This window comes from Salmo salar, chromosome 17, assembly GCF_965601325.2.
Source record: "Salmo salar chromosome 17, fSalSal1, whole genome shotgun sequence".
Taxonomy (NCBI): Eukaryota; Metazoa; Chordata; class Actinopteri; order Salmoniformes; family Salmonidae; genus Salmo; species Salmo salar.
Window position 1 is genome coordinate 18,082,661 of NC_138307.1, and position 17,340 is coordinate 18,100,000.

The window sequence follows — 17,340 nt, forward strand, 5'->3', positions numbered from 1 at the left end:
GATTAACTCTTTAACTTTGGGATCCTAACCATTAACCCCATCTCCCTGTTTTATGTCTTAACTTCACCCTTCAGTTTGGACTCCAGTAGGAGTGCTTATCTAGGATCAGTTTGTCTTTTAGATCATAGTGAATAATATTATATGGACAGATCCTAGATCAGCACTCCTACTCTGAGGTGCTTTGTGGATACGGGACCAGGTATTTCACTGCAGAACCAGACAGAGGCAGATTCAACCACATGTCTAGGATTCAACCACATGTCTATAGGTCACTGTAATTAGTGTAGCATTCTACCTGTGTGAGGTAGAATAGAATAGTATAGAACAACACATCTTTATTGTCCACCCAAATATCAACTTTTCCCTTTGGCTTCACTCTACAATAAGACAATCTAAAATGGTGTTAATAATGAGCATTACATACAAACTCTAATGAAAACACATTCACTCAGACACTGACTTTTCCCCCACCACCGACAGGTCAACTAAAGTCAAAGAAAACTATTTGAAATGCTAATTATATTGAATTGAATATTTTTATACACAAGACTTTGCTTCATGATTCATGCCGATGTACAATATCATCTAGGACTTGTTGTACCCAAGAAGCTGCTTGAAAGCGTTTGCATGAATTTTACTTGGAGAGACTTGATGGACAGATGGACAGACAACGGCACACTCAGGCACAGTGTGTGTGTGTGTGTGTGTGTGTGTGTGTGTGTGTGTGTGTGTGTGTGTGTGTATGTGTGTGTGTGTGTGTGTGTGTGCATGTTCAAAGACGGAACTAAAAATATCTCAAATTGTATATACAAGCTGTGAATCTGATCCAATAAATGAGTTACCATGGAAACTATCACGTTCCTGTCCCCACAGAGCGAGCGAGAGGAAGCGCTTCTCTCTTTATCTGCATAATGCCCCCTAGTGGGGAAGAAATACCAGTCAACAAGTTGGTCTCAGAGTTGGATGAAGCTGTCCCTAGTAGGCCTAAAGACTGATCTAAGGTCAGCTTTGCATTTGACCCATACGCAAATCCAGACCAAAAAATACAGGCTCTCTTTCATATAACACCGCCATTGTTTTTGGTTGAAGTTGCTCCCTTTTCACTGTATGCATCAAACAGCAGGTGATAATATGTTTCTTTTCAGTCGGTACCTTTGGTAAAACAACTATGGGGAGTCGCACTCTTGCTACTTTGATTGAAGAACTAAAATCATGGCTAACAAGGCCAATGAAATCCGCGCCTCGCTGGAAGCCTTGGCTTCCACAGGTGATAAGCCCGAGGCTCGGATTCATTCCTTCAATTCTTCCGCACTTCACCTCGATGTGAGCAGGAACAATTCACGCTACTTAAAAACTAACATTTTTGGAACACAAGACTATCTGACTTTGTGCCAACTAAACTGTCCCTTTGTAGTACAGTGTGCTCATACCCGGGACATTGTGTGCTGGAGTTTGTATTTGTTCTCCTAGTTTCCTGTAGCAATGAGATGAAGATGGCTAACAAGCTGGGTTTGCGACAATGCCCGAATGAATAAAAAGATAGTAATGTTTGTTGTCTTGTATGTCTCGGCTCGGTGCATGCTCGGACGGTGTCAGTTACAGTTGCTTTCCCGCGGCTGGCACTGTTCCCCTAGTCCACGGTGCAGGTTCTCTTGACAGTTGTATAGCATTCTTGAAAGAGCTTGGTCTTTCCAATGGTGACTTCCTCTCCCAGGTGCCCGTACCTCGACTGAGTCTCAGTTGCAGGATGCGGAAATGGATTGGGTCTTTGGTCGAAGCAAACATTATGTCTGTATGTCAGTGGTGGCATACATGAAGCGATGGGGAGAAACTCGATGTCTCTTCCTCTTAATTTTGTGTCTCGCTCCCTATTGCTGGGGAGCAGTTTGCGCACATGCTCTCGCTTTGGGCGACGCATGTCCCCAGTTACCTCAACTCAGGTGCAGATCTTCTATCCAGGTGGGGCCCTCTCTCTCAGGAGTGGAGGCTACACACCTGACTGGTCTCCCAGATATGGGAAATCTTTGCGTATCATGAGAAAATGTGCATTGTCATCTGTGTATGCATTTAAGTGGCAGGTGTTGGGGCTTCGGTACCAAAATAAAGGAATTGTTTGTTTTCAGAGTGCACATGGGGACATTTTAATGAGCAGGGTTGTTCATTCTCCACTTTGAAAGTGTTCATGGCGGCTATTTCAGCGTGTCAAGTGGGAATTGATGGCGCCACTAGCCCTTGCGGTGTGGTTCCTAAAAGGTGTGTGCCATCTCAGACGGGTTTCTAAACCTATTTCGCTCACTTGGGATTTAGCTTTGGTTGTGGATGCTATGTTTGAGGCCCCCTTTTGAATCACTGGAGTCTGTGGATCTGAAGATCCTCTCCTACAAATCCTCCTTGCTTGTGGCTCCTGGTGACTCTAAAGTGACGTTGCATCCTAATGGCGCCTTCGCCCCAAAGGTCATGACTATGCCCTACAGGTCTCTAGCTTTGAGCTATTTCCCTTTTTGCTTCCTCCATTTGTTCTGAGAAGCAACTGCAGTTACATGCCCTGTGTCCAGTACGATCTTTATGCAAGTACATTGAGCGGATCTGGGATATCCGGTTATGTGACCAGCTTTTGTATGTTTTGCTAATCCAGCTCAAGGCAGGGCACTCTCTTAGCAGCGTCTCTCCCACTAGATTGTGGAGGCATATGGCAGCAAGGGGCAAGGGTTACATAGCGGTGTACACGTCCACTCCGCTATGGGTCTGGCAGCATCTTAGGCATTATTTAAAGGGTTGGCTGTGGGGGATATTTGTGCTGCGGTGAGTTGGGCATCACCAGACACTTGGTGGTTACAGCTGGGACAGGAAAGGGTGATTAGGCAGCTCGCTGTGTGCGCAATAGATGTGGTAGAGAGGTCAATGGAACTCGACCAAAACAATGGAAAGTCATGGAAACGCGTGGGGGAAAGATGCCGTGAGGGAAAGATCCTGAATCTCCTCATTGCAACCTGGAAAATTTGGCCTACATTTGGGCTATTGTTTATATGTGTATTTCACACTATGTTGAGGTAAAAATCTGAGTATAATGCTGTATAGATGTCAACCCCAATACATGTTCATTTCATTGTCACCAATCCACTGCATTACAGTTAAAAACGACTTTGGTAACCTCCACTGCTTTCTCTATGTAGCTATGCTACCAGATTATATGAACGGAGTTAGGATTTAGCAGTCACTTCTTCTAAACCTGAAAATTTACTACTTCTAAATGTTATGCAGCGAAAACAGCCAAATATATCCAAACTCAACCAGTAACCACATTGTGGGCCTGTTTGGTTCGAATCCCCAAAATGTCTAGAAAAAAAGAGTGTCTGCTAAATGACTAAAATGTAACGTAAATGTAGATTTGTTGAATGTGTGCCAATCCCCCACGGTCTGCGTTCCATTGTCCTCTTTACCAGTGGCGGTAATAGACCATTTCAACTGGGGGGGCCAAGCTGGGGCCAGTTGTACTGTTAGAGGGGCCAGTTACATTAGACGTTATTGTTGTCATATCGTTTTCTTCACTGCATTGCAGGCATTAGCAGGCAAAAGACCATGTTCATAATCATCATTGTTGCCACTGTCTAATAACAGATGTAAAAAAAGAACGATAGCAAAAATTAGTTATGCAAAAATGATTTCATAATCCACATTTAGGGGGACCACAAGGGGGTCCAAAATTGTTGTCACAGGGGCACTGGCCCCCCCTGCCCCCCCCCACCCCCAGAACTGCTAGTGCTCTTTACCGGATCTATACCCAGACTACTGCATCTGGGTGGTCTGCCATGGGCCATTTCATTTGGTATCCGTTGGTATAAAAGTTCTACCCGAATACATCATGAATAGTTGGTTTTCAAACACTATGAGATTTACAGTGATGTGGGGAGCAAGAACATATCCTCCCTCTGTCTAGAAACTTGTTGCAGGTTAAACTTTTAATCGTTGGTTGGAACCGGTTCAGGGCACAGAACAGAAAACCGTAAAACAAATAAATCATTTGAGGAACATATATACTGTTTTGGAACAGAACCATTATTTTAAAAGTATGGAAACCAGTTAATAGTGTTATTTTAAGTTCCAGGCATTTTGAGTCCTACAAAAAAATGTAACAAAGCGCCTCTGCAAAGCCCTCACTCTGTCACTCAGAAACTTATTCCAGTGTCTGCCTGCCAGCTGAAAATCTTTGCCAGTGTGTGTGTGTGTGTGTGTGTGTGTGTGTGTGTGTGTGTGTGTGTGTGTGTGTGTGTGTGTGTGTGTGTGTGTGTGTGTGTGTGTGTGTGTGTGTGTGTGTGTGTGTGTGTGTGTGTGTGTGTGTGTAGGATACCTTCCCCTCCCCCTCCGAAGCATAGGCCATTGTAGCCTACTGACATTACAAGCGTGATTCAGAAATTAGGAAGAGAGATTTTTAATTAGAGAAGAATGGATTAACTTTTTCAATGCTAGTTAAGGATAGTATAGTTATTAGCTTTCACATGTTTTTATTTTAATTCTGGTTCCACTCTGCACACACAAGCTTGTTGGCTAGCTAGCTAGCTCTGGTCCAACGTTAAGCTAACCCTCAGAAGTTCAAAGACATTCAACGTTCCTTCATAGAATCTGCTCCTCCGTAGGTATAAACGCTTCAAGCTAAGCCTCCTCCTCCACCGTCTCTCGCTCTCTCCCAACCTGCAAAATTTCAGTCACATCTCGTGCCCTACACTTGTCTGTCCAATGCATGTAAATAACTTGTCACGCTCTGACCTAGGAGAGCTGTGTTTTCTCTGTTTAGTTAGGTCAGGGTGTGATAGGTGGGTGGGCATTCTATGTTTTGTTTTCTATGTTTTGGCCGGGTATGGTTTCCAATCAGAGGCAGCTGTCTATCGTTGTCTCTGATTGGAAGCCATACTTAGGCAGCCTGTTTTTCCCTGTGTTTTTGTGGGATCTTGTTTTTGTGCAGCTGTGTGTGAGCAGCCCCAGAACGTCACGTTTGTTTCAGTTTCAACTGTTTATTGTTTTGTTCAAGTTCACGAATAAAATATGTGGAACTACCGGCACGCTGCACCTTGGCTAATTTATGACAGGGAATTAGACGACAGCACTCGTGACATAACTATAGCTTGCCCCCACCATAGCAAGCTGCTCTATCCGCACTGATTGGTGAAGTAATTTAATGTTGAGCTAAATGTAAAAAAAAATCAATTGTAAACCGTTACTTTTTTGGGGTTTGAACCGGTTCAAAACTTTATTTTGTTGGTCGGAACAGTGGAACAGAACAGATTTTTTTTTTTTTCAGAACCAAACGATTGGAAAATAATTTTTGTTCCAACCACTACTTTTAATCCTACACTGTGATGTCACAGAGCATTTTCTAGGACCTTTCTTCTTATCTTTTTAACCGCAGATCATATAAACGTGCCGTTTTCACATACAGTATGTAGACTCTGGTATGGTGCTGGAGATAATGAATATGATGTTGAAAAGGGGCGGAATTTCCCTTTAAGAAAGCACTAAACTTTCCATGAACTCATGTCTCATTCATAACTGGATAATAAAGCCTGTATCCAGTTTGGAGTTTTTAGTGAATACCATTCAGTCAGACAGGCCCTTAAGATAATTGAGGATAGGGGCTCAAGCAGAGGAGAGGGTAATCAAATACAGCCAGATGGAACCCTTGACTAATAGCTTTGGCATACCAATACCTTTTCACCATTGTGTGCATGTGTTCCGTATGACTCATTGTTTTGAAGCCATATTTGGCTTGATTTCAATGGATTTCACATGTTTGTTTCAAGTGTTTTCATATTTCCATTCTCTCATTGTTTGTCTGGCCTAGTAATCATATATAGTCATAAACCTAGATCTACCTCACATACCCTCACTCAACCTTGCTGTTGTCAGCATCAAAACAAAACAACTGATCCATCTGAATCTGTGTCACAAGCCTTGTGTTTTCTATCTATAACCATAGGGAGGGAGTTTTAGAATGCTATTCTAGGTGTTCTATTTTGGAATCTGACAGCTCAGTAACGATAACAGTGTTCAGAATTTCAACAGAGAATAACATGTGCAATCCTAAATTCTCAAGTGCTTAAACGTCCAGTGCAGTCAAAAACTAGATATTCCTTTGTTTTATATATTTTTACACACTATGAGGTTGGAATAATACTGTGAATTTATGAAAATTATGATAATGCCATTTAAGTCTAAGAGCTGTTTGAAAAGACTGCCTGAAATTTCAGCCTGTTTTGGTGGTATGGAGTTTTGGCCTGCCTGGTGACAAATTAGTTAATAGACCAATAACAAGAGGGTTGCAAACCTCTCGGCCAATAACAGCTAGTTTTCAGTTTTCCCCTCACCACTCAGATCACTCACAGACAGTCCTAGCAAAATTCTTGGTTGAGAAATTTGTCTTTGCTAAGAATCAAATCAAATCAAATGTTATTAGTCACATGCGCCGAATACAACAGGTGTAGTAGACCTTACAGTGAAATGCTTACTTACGGCCCCTAACCAACAATGCAGTTAAAAAAAATACAGATAAGAATAAGAGATAAAAGTAACACGTAATTAAAGAGTAGCAGTAAAATAACAATAGCGAGACTATATACAGGGGGGGTACCGATACAGAGTCAATGTGCGGGGGCACCGGTTATTTGAGGTAGTATGTACATGTAGGTAGAGTTATTAAAGTGACTATGCATAGATGACAACAGAGAGTAGCAGTGGTGTAAAGAGGGGGAGAGGGGGGAGCACTGCAAATAGTCTGGGTAGCCATTTGTCTAGATGTTCAGGAGTCTTATGGCTTGGGGGTAGAAGCTGTTTAGAAGCCTCTTGGACCTAGACTTGGTGCTCCGGTACCGCTTGCCGTGCGGTAGCAGAGAGAACAGTCTATTACTAGGGTGGCTGGAGTCTTTGACAATTTTAGGGCCTTCCTCTGACACCGCCTGGTATAGAGGTGCTGGATGGCAGGAAGCTTGGCCCCAGTGATGTACTGGGCCGTTTGCACTACCCTCTGTAGTGCCTTGCGGTTGCAGGCCGAGCAGTTGCCATACCAGGCAGTGATGCATCCAGTCAGGATGCTCTCGATGGTGCAGCTGTAGAACCTTTTGAGGATCTGAGGACCCATGCCAAATGTTTTCAGTCTCCTGAGGGGGAATAGGTTTTGTCGTGCCCTCTTCACGACTGTCTTGGTGTGCTTGGAGCATGTTAGTTTGTTGGTGATGTGAACACCAAGGAACTGAAGCTCTCAACCTGCTCCACTGCAGCCCTGTCGAAGAGAATGGGGGCGTGCTCGGTCCTCTTTTTCCTGTAGTCCACAATCATTTAATTTGTCTTGATCACGTTGAGGGAGAGGTTGTTGTCCTGGAACTACACGGCCAGGTCTCTGACCTCCTCCCTATAGGCTGTCTCGTCGTTGTCGGTGATCAGGCCTACCACTGTTGTGTCATCGGCAAATGTAATGATGGTGTTGGAGTTGTGCCTGGCCGTGCAGTCATGAGTGAACAGGGAGTACAGGAGGGGACTGAGCACGCACCCCTGAGGGGCCCCTGTGTTGAGGATCAGTGTGGCGGCTGTGTTGTTACCTACCCTTACCACCTGGGGGCGGCCCGTCAGGAAGTCCAGGATCCAGTTGCAGAGGGAGGTGTTTAGTCCCAGGGTCCTTAGCTTATTGATGAGTTTTGAGGGCACTGCGGTGTTGAATGAGCTCTAGTCAATGAATAGCATTCTCACATAGGTGTTCCTTTTGTCCAGGTGGGAAAGGGCAGTGTGGAGTGCAATAGAGATTGCGTCATCTGTGGATCTGTTGGAGCGGTATGCAAATTGGAGTGGGTCTAGGGTTTCTGGGATGATGGTGTTGATGTGAGCCATGACCAGCCTTTCAAAGCACTTCATGCTACAGAGTGCTACGGGTCTACGGGTAGTTGTTTAGGCAGGTTACCTTAGTGTTCTTGGGCATAGGCACTATGGTGGTCTGCTTAAAACATGTTGGTATTAAAGACTCGGACAGGGAGAGGTTGAAAATGTCAATGAAGACACTTGCCAGTTGGTCAGCGCATGCTCGCAGTACACGTCCTGGTAATCCATCTGGCCTTGCAGCCTTGTGAATGTTGACCAGTTTAAATGTCTTAATCACATCGGCTCACACAGTCTTCCGGAACAGCTGGTGCTCTCGTGTATGTTTCAGTGTTATTTGCCTTGAAGCGAGCACAGAAGTAGTTTAGCTCGTCTGGTAGGCTTGTGTCACTGGGTAGCTCTCGGCCGTGCAATTTTAATTTTTAAGAAGATATTTTTGTTTCTTTTTGACCATTTTAATTGAAAACAATCACAGTAAGGTACTTAATTGTTAACCAGAAATGATTTGATATTGAGATAAAAACATTTGACCTTAAAAGTAACTATAAAGTTAAAATCTCACTTTTAAAAGTTAATATTCTATTAACTCACACCGAAATAATGTTGTTGACTCATTGTATACTCACTCATATTTCTGGCCAAAGCATAAATTAGAGAAAAAAAGCCCCACCTCAAAAAGACTGTTTAAAAAATGTTAGCTATTTCCTCATATACCATGACATCACGTTGACATATTGGCAGAGCTGGCCAATCAGCTGTTGAATATTTTAAATGACCGATATACGACCACACCATTCTGTTGTTGGAGTACGCCCACACCATTCAAACGCAGAAAAGCTGTTTTTTAACATACTTCAATATCATTTTTTGGAAGTAAAAACTATTTCACTCATATTGTAATTCATTATATGTCATATTTCATAGAACTATGCAAACACTGGATATTTACTTTAAACAAATAAGACGCAACTATACTAGGTTATTTCTCCCATAGATGCAACACAATTTAAGCCTACATGTCTTATATTAAATCCAAACCAATAAATCAAAATAATTCAGACAAAAAAAATGAATACAGTCTTAAGCATTAGTGTTGAAGTGATGTTTATTTCAATTTGCATTATCACAATCAAGAACTCCTCAATGCAGCTGAGTGCACCATCACAGTGTTCATTGGATGTAATGGTAATGTAGCAGATTGAAATGTAGTGTAATGTTGTTGGTTGAGATGTAGCTGCAGAGTGACATTGAGTGATCCTGGGGATAGCCTCTTTTTGTCAGTAGTAGGTCTCCTGTTCCACCCAACCTTAAAGGAGAGAAAATTCAGAGAGAAGAACACAATTAGTTACATTTCATCTCATCACAGAAAATCTACATGAGACAAATTAAATAATTCATCCTTCCCAATCCTGCATGCCATTGTCATGTTATAACACAATAAATAATTCACTTTGATGTAAAATTGTCGACGCAATCTTAACAGCTTGTTTTCGTCCATAGTCCCTGAGCACTTACCTCCTGGGTTTCGTCGCAGTATGTATCTCCTACCCTCATCATAGAGGAAGATGAGCAGAGAGTAGGGTAAGGCACAAAACCACCAGCAAGGCCTGAGGAAAGAGAGAAGAAAAGAGAGAAGGAAAGAGAGAAGAAAAGAATAAGGAGATTAAGTTGAGCATAAAACAGCGAGGTAATGCTCTTACAGGGCCCCTAAATGTCAAATGGCGTTTTCTCTCTTGGTTGGGCAGTAAACCCCGTTACACTTCAGCTAACTAGTGAACCCCAACTGATCCTGAGGCCACAGTAGTCTACTCCACCCATTGTAATATCCATCCATTTTACCACTCATCTTTTAAAATGGGGGAGTTTTATTCCAAGCTGATATAGAGAAGAGAATCAGAAGGGTCTACTCACTTGAGTGGGTACATTCTGAGGGCGACATCCATTCCAGGACAGTAGGACAGGAAGACAGCCAAGGCAGTTTCCTCAAACAGTCCGAAGATGAGAATACGGTTCCTGAGATGGGAGAAGAAAAATATATAAAAAATCATGGATTTGATTCCAACAGGGTGGATATTGATTTAGAAGTCAGTTGCAGGGCTGTATGCACATTAACTCCCATCTGGCAAACAGTTCAGCTTCATCATGACCAAAACCACCCAGCACCTGAACAGTTTCTTTCCCTGTGCTGTGGCCCTCACCAACTGGCCAATAGTGACCAAGGCACTATGCAATCTGTGATGCACACTGCATCAAGTATCCAACACTTAGCGACCTTGTCTAGAGGTTCCGGCCTCTTGGTGTAATGGTATAGGTGTTGACTTGACAGTCATTGGACCTGGTTTCGAGTTCCGTTTGGGGCTACCCCCTGAATTTGCTACATTGGTGTCAGAAATGGGATGGTGGCCATGAGGTCACTGGAGAGGTTGGAACATGTCAGGGACATGGTATAGAGAAACGTGGGGACACACTCTCCCAAAGGAAGGGGGTAATGTAGCGACCTTATCCCAACACCTAGCAACCTCATCGAGAGGTTTGGTGTAATTATTAAGGTGTTGGCTTGACAGTTGCTGGACCTGGGTTCAAGTCCCGGTCGGGGCTACCCCTGAATTCTCTACAATATATTTATACTGTAAATGTATATATCCTCTCTTACTCTTCAGTTCTTTGCACATTTTATCAATTTTGTATATAATGTATTTAAACTTTGTGTCAATTACTCTGTCTGTATTCTGGCCTTTAATGTTGTCTGTTGCTAGCAGCACCATATTGCACCAAGTACAATTGTGAGTATGTGTAAATGTACTTGGTGAATAAAGGTGATTCTGATTCTGGGGATGTGTAAGTCAAGACCAGAGCAGTGAAGATCAAGCTTCAGAAAAAACCTCTTAAGACCCAAACCTAGACCAAGACCACAAAGATCGATGTGTGTACTCACTTCATTCCCTGCTGAAGGATGGAGTTCCTCCTGGTCTTACAGATGATCAAATCGGCCCACTGTACAACTACAATACTGGCGAAGAATGCTGTGTGGCAGGTGAACTCCACAATCTTTCTGCGCTCATATGTCTGAAGGATGGATCATAGACCATAGAAAGTGAGCGCGTGTGTAGAGAGACATATGGATAAAAATAAGAATGTTTATTACATTGGTACATTACAGCAGTGAAGATTACTGACTACTCTGTTACCAAATGTGTGGTGAACCTGTGTGCCAGTGGCAGCAGTGGCATTCACAAATGGTAGTTCTGGAGGAATAGTAGCAAGCTATCTACGAAGCCCAAAATAACAGAGAGGACTGTTGGGGCCGGTGAGGTGCACTGCTGAGGCTACGGACCTGTCTGTCTGAATCTCTGGCTGTGACTGAGATGCTCCGTCTTCCTCAAGACCATCAATATTTCCGCTGCTGACTATCCGAAATGCAAGCTGTGCAACAACCCTGATCCATGATCCCATACATGACTTCTCAACTTTCTTGATACTGTATCACATTTATTGATTTATTGATTTATTTTGTTATCTTGAATTTCCAGATATATACGCAATTCAGCGTTTAGCTGCCATGTATTCTGGAATAAACTAAACAAAAAAATTGGGAGAGAGATTGAAAAAGCTCTTATCGAGAACTTATCAGATCAAAACAAGGCCAATGCTAATCCGTTAGTACAGCAAAAAGCAGAGCAGTGTTTGTGTACTTACCCACTGCTGGCCGTAGCTGTCCTCCATGTCGTTCATTATCTTGTTGTCCCAGTCCACACGCATACCTAGCAAATCCATGGGCAAGAACCCGTTCTCAGCCAAGATCACAAAGTATGTGAAGAAACCGGCTGTGGCCTGCATCATACCTGTGAAGAGTAAAAATGAGGAGTGTATTTTTGTCAGTGAAGTGACATTGATCAGATTGTTAATGTGCTATGAAACTGACTGGCCAACATACAACGCAACAAGACCCGGTAAAGGCAGGCAAAACAGAAGAAGGGCCCAATGAACTCCTTACCAATTTGACCGTAGGCTATGCTAATGAGCCTCTCGTTCACCAGTTTGTCAGTTTTGGGGTTTCTGGGCTGTCGCTTCATGATGTCGTTCTCAGCTTCTTCATAGGCCAGGGAGATAGCTGGGACCTGGAAGGTAATGATGGGAAAGATCATCCAAATTAGAAATGTTTTATTGGTAACTTTGATGTTAGTTCAAGGACCTTCCAAACAACCTCTTCATAACGCACCAGAACACATGATCAGATTGTTCACAAAGGAGGAGTATCCACATCTGAAAGACCCACCATATCAGTTCCCAGGTCGATACAGAGGATGGTGACTGTTCCTAGGGGCAGTGGAATGTTGGCGATGATGAAGAGGAGGAAGGGTGAGATTTCTGGAATATTACTGGTCAGGGTGTAGGCGATGGACTTCTTCAAGTTGTCAAAGATCAGACGACCTGAGAGGAAATAGAGGATAGGGGGAAGGAATAGTCAGGGTGATGAGAGAAGGATGGAAAAACCCAGCAGATTGATGGTCATTGCCAGAGCTTCTCTTACCCTCTTCAACACCAGTCACGATGGAGGCAAAGTTGTCATCCAGGAGGATCATGTCTGCAGCCTGCTTGGAGACGTCAGATCCAGAGATACCCATAGCAACACCGATGTCAGCCTTCTTCAGAGCAGGAGAATCGTTCACACCATCACCTGTCACAGCTACAATAGCACCCTGTGGATAAGTAAGAGAGGTGTTTACAGATGTTAGAAACTCCAAAAGTAAGATGCAATCATTCTGACTGACTCATGAGCATGAATTAATTCAATAAAATAGTACCTGACGCTGGCAACCCTCCACAATGATCAGCTTCTGCTGAGGAGAAGTTCTGGCAAACACAATCTCAGTGTGATGGGACAAAATGTCATCCAACTGTTCGGCTGACAGGTCCTTCAGCTCTCCACCGTGGACAACACAGGCCTTGGCATCTCTGGAGGGTACAAATATAAGCTAAATATAGGGGCTGGTATTGGTCTGTTCTGATGATGCCCCAAAAAGGCTAAATCAATGCTTCTGTCACTCCTCTTTAAGTGTAGACAGTATGGTGACATACACTGAAATGACCCCAAGCAAATTGCAACATACCTTGGATTGACCTCAGAAACTGGGATTTTCAGACGAGCAGCAATGTCCTCAACAGTCTCATTTCCTTCAGATATAATTCCCACACCCTTGGCAATGGCCTTAGCAGTGATGGGATGATCACCAGTGACCATGATAACCTAAGGGAAGGAAGGGAATGGGAGTGGTCTGGTCAAAGTGTGGATGTGGATTGACTGAAGAGTCTTGTGTTTAGTATGATATTGCCATACCTTGATTCCAGCACTCCTGCACTTTCCCACAGCATCAGGCACAGCAGCACGGGGAGGGTCAATCATGGACATTAGGCCAACGAAGCACAGATTCTCGGTTGGGAAGTTTACCTCTTCGCAGTCAAAGTTAAAGCATTCGGCAAACTGGTCATCAGGGAGCTGGAAATGGCAGAAACCTGAAAAAGCCACAGAGTCAGAGACACGCCACAACAAACTCTTCATGGACCAGTCTGGGTCGAACTGGATTGCGGTTACAAAGAAATAAATTAAGAGTACAGATTATGATGGGACAATATACAAACGGTTTTGAGAAAGATAATGTTGTTATTGGTTTCTTTTAATTTTGAAAATGTAATGAATTGAAGGTTATTTGTTGATGTTAAAATTTAAAGCGGCAATCAGCAGTTGAAATAATAACAAAGCGGGCTCCCCACAACTGGTTCGGTAAAAAGCTGAGGGATGGGGCTGGAGAAATGATACTCCTCATAGACAGAGCAATGGATGCAAGGATTGACCATCCATGATATCAAAATGATAGTTTAACCATGTTTTGAGGCTATTTAGTGTTGTTTTACATTTACTTTGTTTACAAACATTGGAGTAAAAAAAAGCTTATATTTTGGGTTATGATGGTTTACGACAGTTGAACTAATTAGGCATTTATTCAGTTATATTCTTCAAGAATCAATAGGTACTTATCAATAAGTCAAAAAATTGAGGAAAAAAATGTAGCAACTCCAAATTGCCTCTTTAAGGTTATGTCATTAAATTTGGGGCGGGGTCGCAAGAAATTCTGGTTGAAAAAATGGGGTCCCCGCTGAAAAAGTTTCAATACCACTGTTCTAGACTGTTCATTCAGTCCAAAACCTTTGAATGCATATTTTCCCATATTGGTGTGTGGCCTCTTACCCAGCACTCTCTCTCCCAGCCCTCCCAGCTCTTCGTAGGCGTTCTGGAAGGCTTCCTTCAACTCGTCATCCAGAGGCTGTTCTTTGCCATGGATCAAAATGGTGGAGCAGCGGTCCAGAATCCTCTCAGGGGCTCCCTTCATCACCAGCAGGTGCTTGGACTCTCCGGCCGCGATGTTCTTATGAATGGAGAGCTAGGGGCGAAATGAGTTGGTTTTTGATCAGATGACACCATGAAGAGAGTTTAAATTAGCAGGCAATGACCAGTAAGTAGCCTACAGTGCCTGGTAAACTAAAGTTCTGGCAACTTTTTGGATGTCGATACAAAGTGGCATTTCCAAGCTGATTGAGAAAAGCCATCCATCCATCCTGATTTTGAGTCTATCACACCACCTTCAGTTTAACCCGTTGTTAACCCACAGATACCACAAAGAGTGCATGTGGTTACCTGATATTTGTTGGTGGAGTTGAAGGGAATCTCAGCGATCTTGCTGTACTTTTCTCTCATAGCTTTGACAGACCCGCAGCACAGCTCGATACACTTCAGCAGGGCAGACTCTGAAGCATCACCAGCCACATCTCTCTTGAGGATAGGTACGTTGTTCTGTTCTGCCAGGAAGACGGCGCGGTTGCACAGGCCTGCGACTCTAGCCAGGGAAGCCCAGGTGGCAGAGCTTTTGTCGAAGCAGGTACCACTCTGGTTCTCTGTGGTGTCAGCCTCATGGATCTGGTTGTCGAACCACATGTGAGCCACGGTCATTCTGTTCTGAGTCAGGGTTCCGGTCTTGTCAGAGCAAATGGTGGAGGTGGAGCCAAGGGTCTCAACAGCTTCAAGATTCTTCACCAGGCAGTTCTTCTTGGCCATACGCTTGGCAGTCAGAGTTAAACACACCTACGATAGAAAGCCATATTAGACAGTTAAGTAATCAACAAGTTTTGTTGTTAGGAGTGAAGTTTTTGTTAAACATGACTTTTCATCGGTACTCACAGTTACAGTAGCCAGGAGACCCTCTGGCACATTAGCAACGATGATTCCAATGAGGAAGATGACAGCTTCCAGCCAACCATATCCCAGAATGAGGGAGAGGACGAAGAAAGACACGCCCAGGAAGACGGCCACACCGGTGATGATGTGGATAAAGTGCTCAATCTCTTTGGCTATAGGCGTCTTCCCACCCTCCAGACTCGTGGCCAAGGTGGCGATACGACCCATGACAGTGTGGTCACCAGTGTTGATGACAATACCTCTGGCAGTTCCTGACAAAACATGGAGAATATGGTTAAGAATCACAAAATGGCTAAGTGATACATTTCAAGTTATTTTAACTATTCAATCACTACGGCTAGTTACAGAAGTTATTTACCTTCAACACAGTTGGTAGAGAAGAAGGCAATGTTCCTTGTCTCCAGGGGGTTGTCATTGGAGAAATCTGGAGTACGTGTCTGGGGCTCAGATTCACCAGTGAGGGAGGAGTTGTCCACCTGAGTGGGAAAAGAGAATTGCATTAATACAACATTGAATGACACTAAAAGTGTCCGCATGCTTCCCATCCGAAACAGTTCAGAATAGTTTGTCATATAATATGGTGACATTTTGTGCTGTTTTTATTCGTTTTGGTCTCGGCAAGTTTTTTTGGGGCTGTTGGTGCACGCACAAAAAAATTCTCGAGGCCAGCCGAAGTTCAGGAGCCAAAGTCTATGCCCCTTCGCCAGTCATTGGTCAACAGTAGTGATCAATGAAGTGTTTGTTGTCATTCAACGATAGACGATTTGTTTTCATTCACATTTTTTCACTTGAGAAATACTGCACCAAAAATATTTATTTAGATTGAGCAACTAAGATCTCCTTAGCAAAAACATCAACATTTATGACATATTTCTTGAATTATCTTAGATTCATTCTGACTATTTTGAGAAAGTGTATACTGGCTACGGCATCTCAAAATGGACAAACCGTACTATTGACACTTTTTCAAGCAAAGGTCATTTAAGGTAGTATGCGAGCTAAACCGAAGTATGCGGAAGCCTTAGGCTACATATGTGACCCATGATCTTGGATTGTAAAGTACCCACCTTGCAGCCGCTGGCAGAGACGATACGCAAATCAGCTGGGATCCTATCTCCTCCTTTCACCTCCACCAGATCTCCAACCACCACTTCTTCAGCATTGATGTTCTTCTTCTCACCGTCACGGACAACCAGGGCTTGCTACAAGGCAAGTGACAGGATTACAATCCGTAGACATGACAATACAATCAAGTTCTTCTCAGAGGTGTTTGAAAAGGCAGAAGTCTAACCTGTGGGACTAGGTTCTTGAAGGAGTCCATGATCTTTGAGCTCTTGGCCTCTTGGTAGTAGGAGAAACAGCCAGTGACAATGACGACAACAGAGAGCACAACACCCAGGTACAACTGTGAGGGACAGAAACGAAGAGGGAGAAAGACTATGAGACTATTACGTTACTGTTAAGTGAGAAAACCCTTTCAGGCACTAGAGGCATTGTAGTATTTGTTAAGTCTCAAATGATCTCAGAATTCTATAATTCTCACATTATCATTAGCCGGCTCATCCTCGGAGGCGGCCTGGATTCCGTAGGCCAGGAAGCAGAGCATAGCACCAATCCATAGGAGCATAGAGAACCCACCAAAGAGCTGCCTGCAGAACTTCACCCACTCAGGGGTAGTGGGAGGAGGGGTCAGGGTGTTGGGGCCATCACGAAGAAGGATCTCCTTAGCCCGAGCTGAGGATAGACCCTGGATGGGGGAGGGATGAGAGAGAAGGAGAGAGGGAAAAGGTAGAGTGAAGAGAAAGGAGGAGGGAGGAAAGCAGGAAGAGGGAAGAGCAAGAGGCAGAGTAAGAGGCAGTAGAGTGATTACCTATGGAACTCAAAACTTTCCCCTCCCCTTTTGTCAGCAAGAAAATCTGTCAAACGACGTCCCTCCCCATACCTCGCCTCGCCCCTCATCACTACATAGTGCTTTCAATGTTCCCGTGTGAATGTGGCCCCTGTAGTGGAAATTCTGCTTAATCCCTGGAGCAAATATCAACAGATCATTATCTGTGAGCCATCACCAAAATAGTGTTTAACTGTTATCCTTTCCACACAAAACAATGTTTAGGCCTGTCCTAATTGTTCTCCACACAAAGCTGAAGATATTGCAGATATTGTGTCCCCTGCATTAGACCTACCCTGTGGCTTGTTAAAAATTGTTAATGTGTATCTGACTTGCTGTCACA

At 43.6% G+C, this 17,340-nt stretch overlaps 1 protein-coding gene across 1 annotated transcript in view; it reads right to left on the reverse strand.

Moving 5' to 3' along the window:
- Positions 1 to 8,944: 8,944 nt before the first annotated feature.
- The window catches only part of LOC106575572 (sodium/potassium-transporting ATPase subunit alpha-1), a 10,570-nt gene continuing 2,174 nt past the window's right edge, over positions 8,945 to 17,340 (reverse strand). The window contains exons 4-21 of the mRNA XM_014152156.3: positions 16,653 to 16,856; positions 16,401 to 16,514; positions 16,177 to 16,311; positions 15,468 to 15,585; positions 15,092 to 15,360; positions 14,552 to 14,995; positions 14,105 to 14,297; positions 13,196 to 13,371; positions 12,969 to 13,105; positions 12,663 to 12,813; positions 12,389 to 12,557; positions 12,134 to 12,288; positions 11,852 to 11,975; positions 11,554 to 11,699; positions 10,793 to 10,923; positions 9,769 to 9,870; positions 9,373 to 9,464; positions 8,945 to 9,163 (exon numbers count right to left, since the gene is read on the reverse strand). Coding sequence (XP_014007631.1) covers positions 9,135 to 9,163; positions 9,373 to 9,464; positions 9,769 to 9,870; positions 10,793 to 10,923; positions 11,554 to 11,699; positions 11,852 to 11,975; positions 12,134 to 12,288; positions 12,389 to 12,557; positions 12,663 to 12,813; positions 12,969 to 13,105; positions 13,196 to 13,371; positions 14,105 to 14,297; positions 14,552 to 14,995; positions 15,092 to 15,360; positions 15,468 to 15,585; positions 16,177 to 16,311; positions 16,401 to 16,514; positions 16,653 to 16,856 — 2,889 coding nt within the window. The 3' untranslated portion in view covers positions 8,945 to 9,134. The remainder of the gene's footprint in view (positions 9,164 to 9,372; positions 9,465 to 9,768; positions 9,871 to 10,792; positions 10,924 to 11,553; positions 11,700 to 11,851; positions 11,976 to 12,133; positions 12,289 to 12,388; positions 12,558 to 12,662; positions 12,814 to 12,968; positions 13,106 to 13,195; positions 13,372 to 14,104; positions 14,298 to 14,551; positions 14,996 to 15,091; positions 15,361 to 15,467; positions 15,586 to 16,176; positions 16,312 to 16,400; positions 16,515 to 16,652; positions 16,857 to 17,340) is intronic.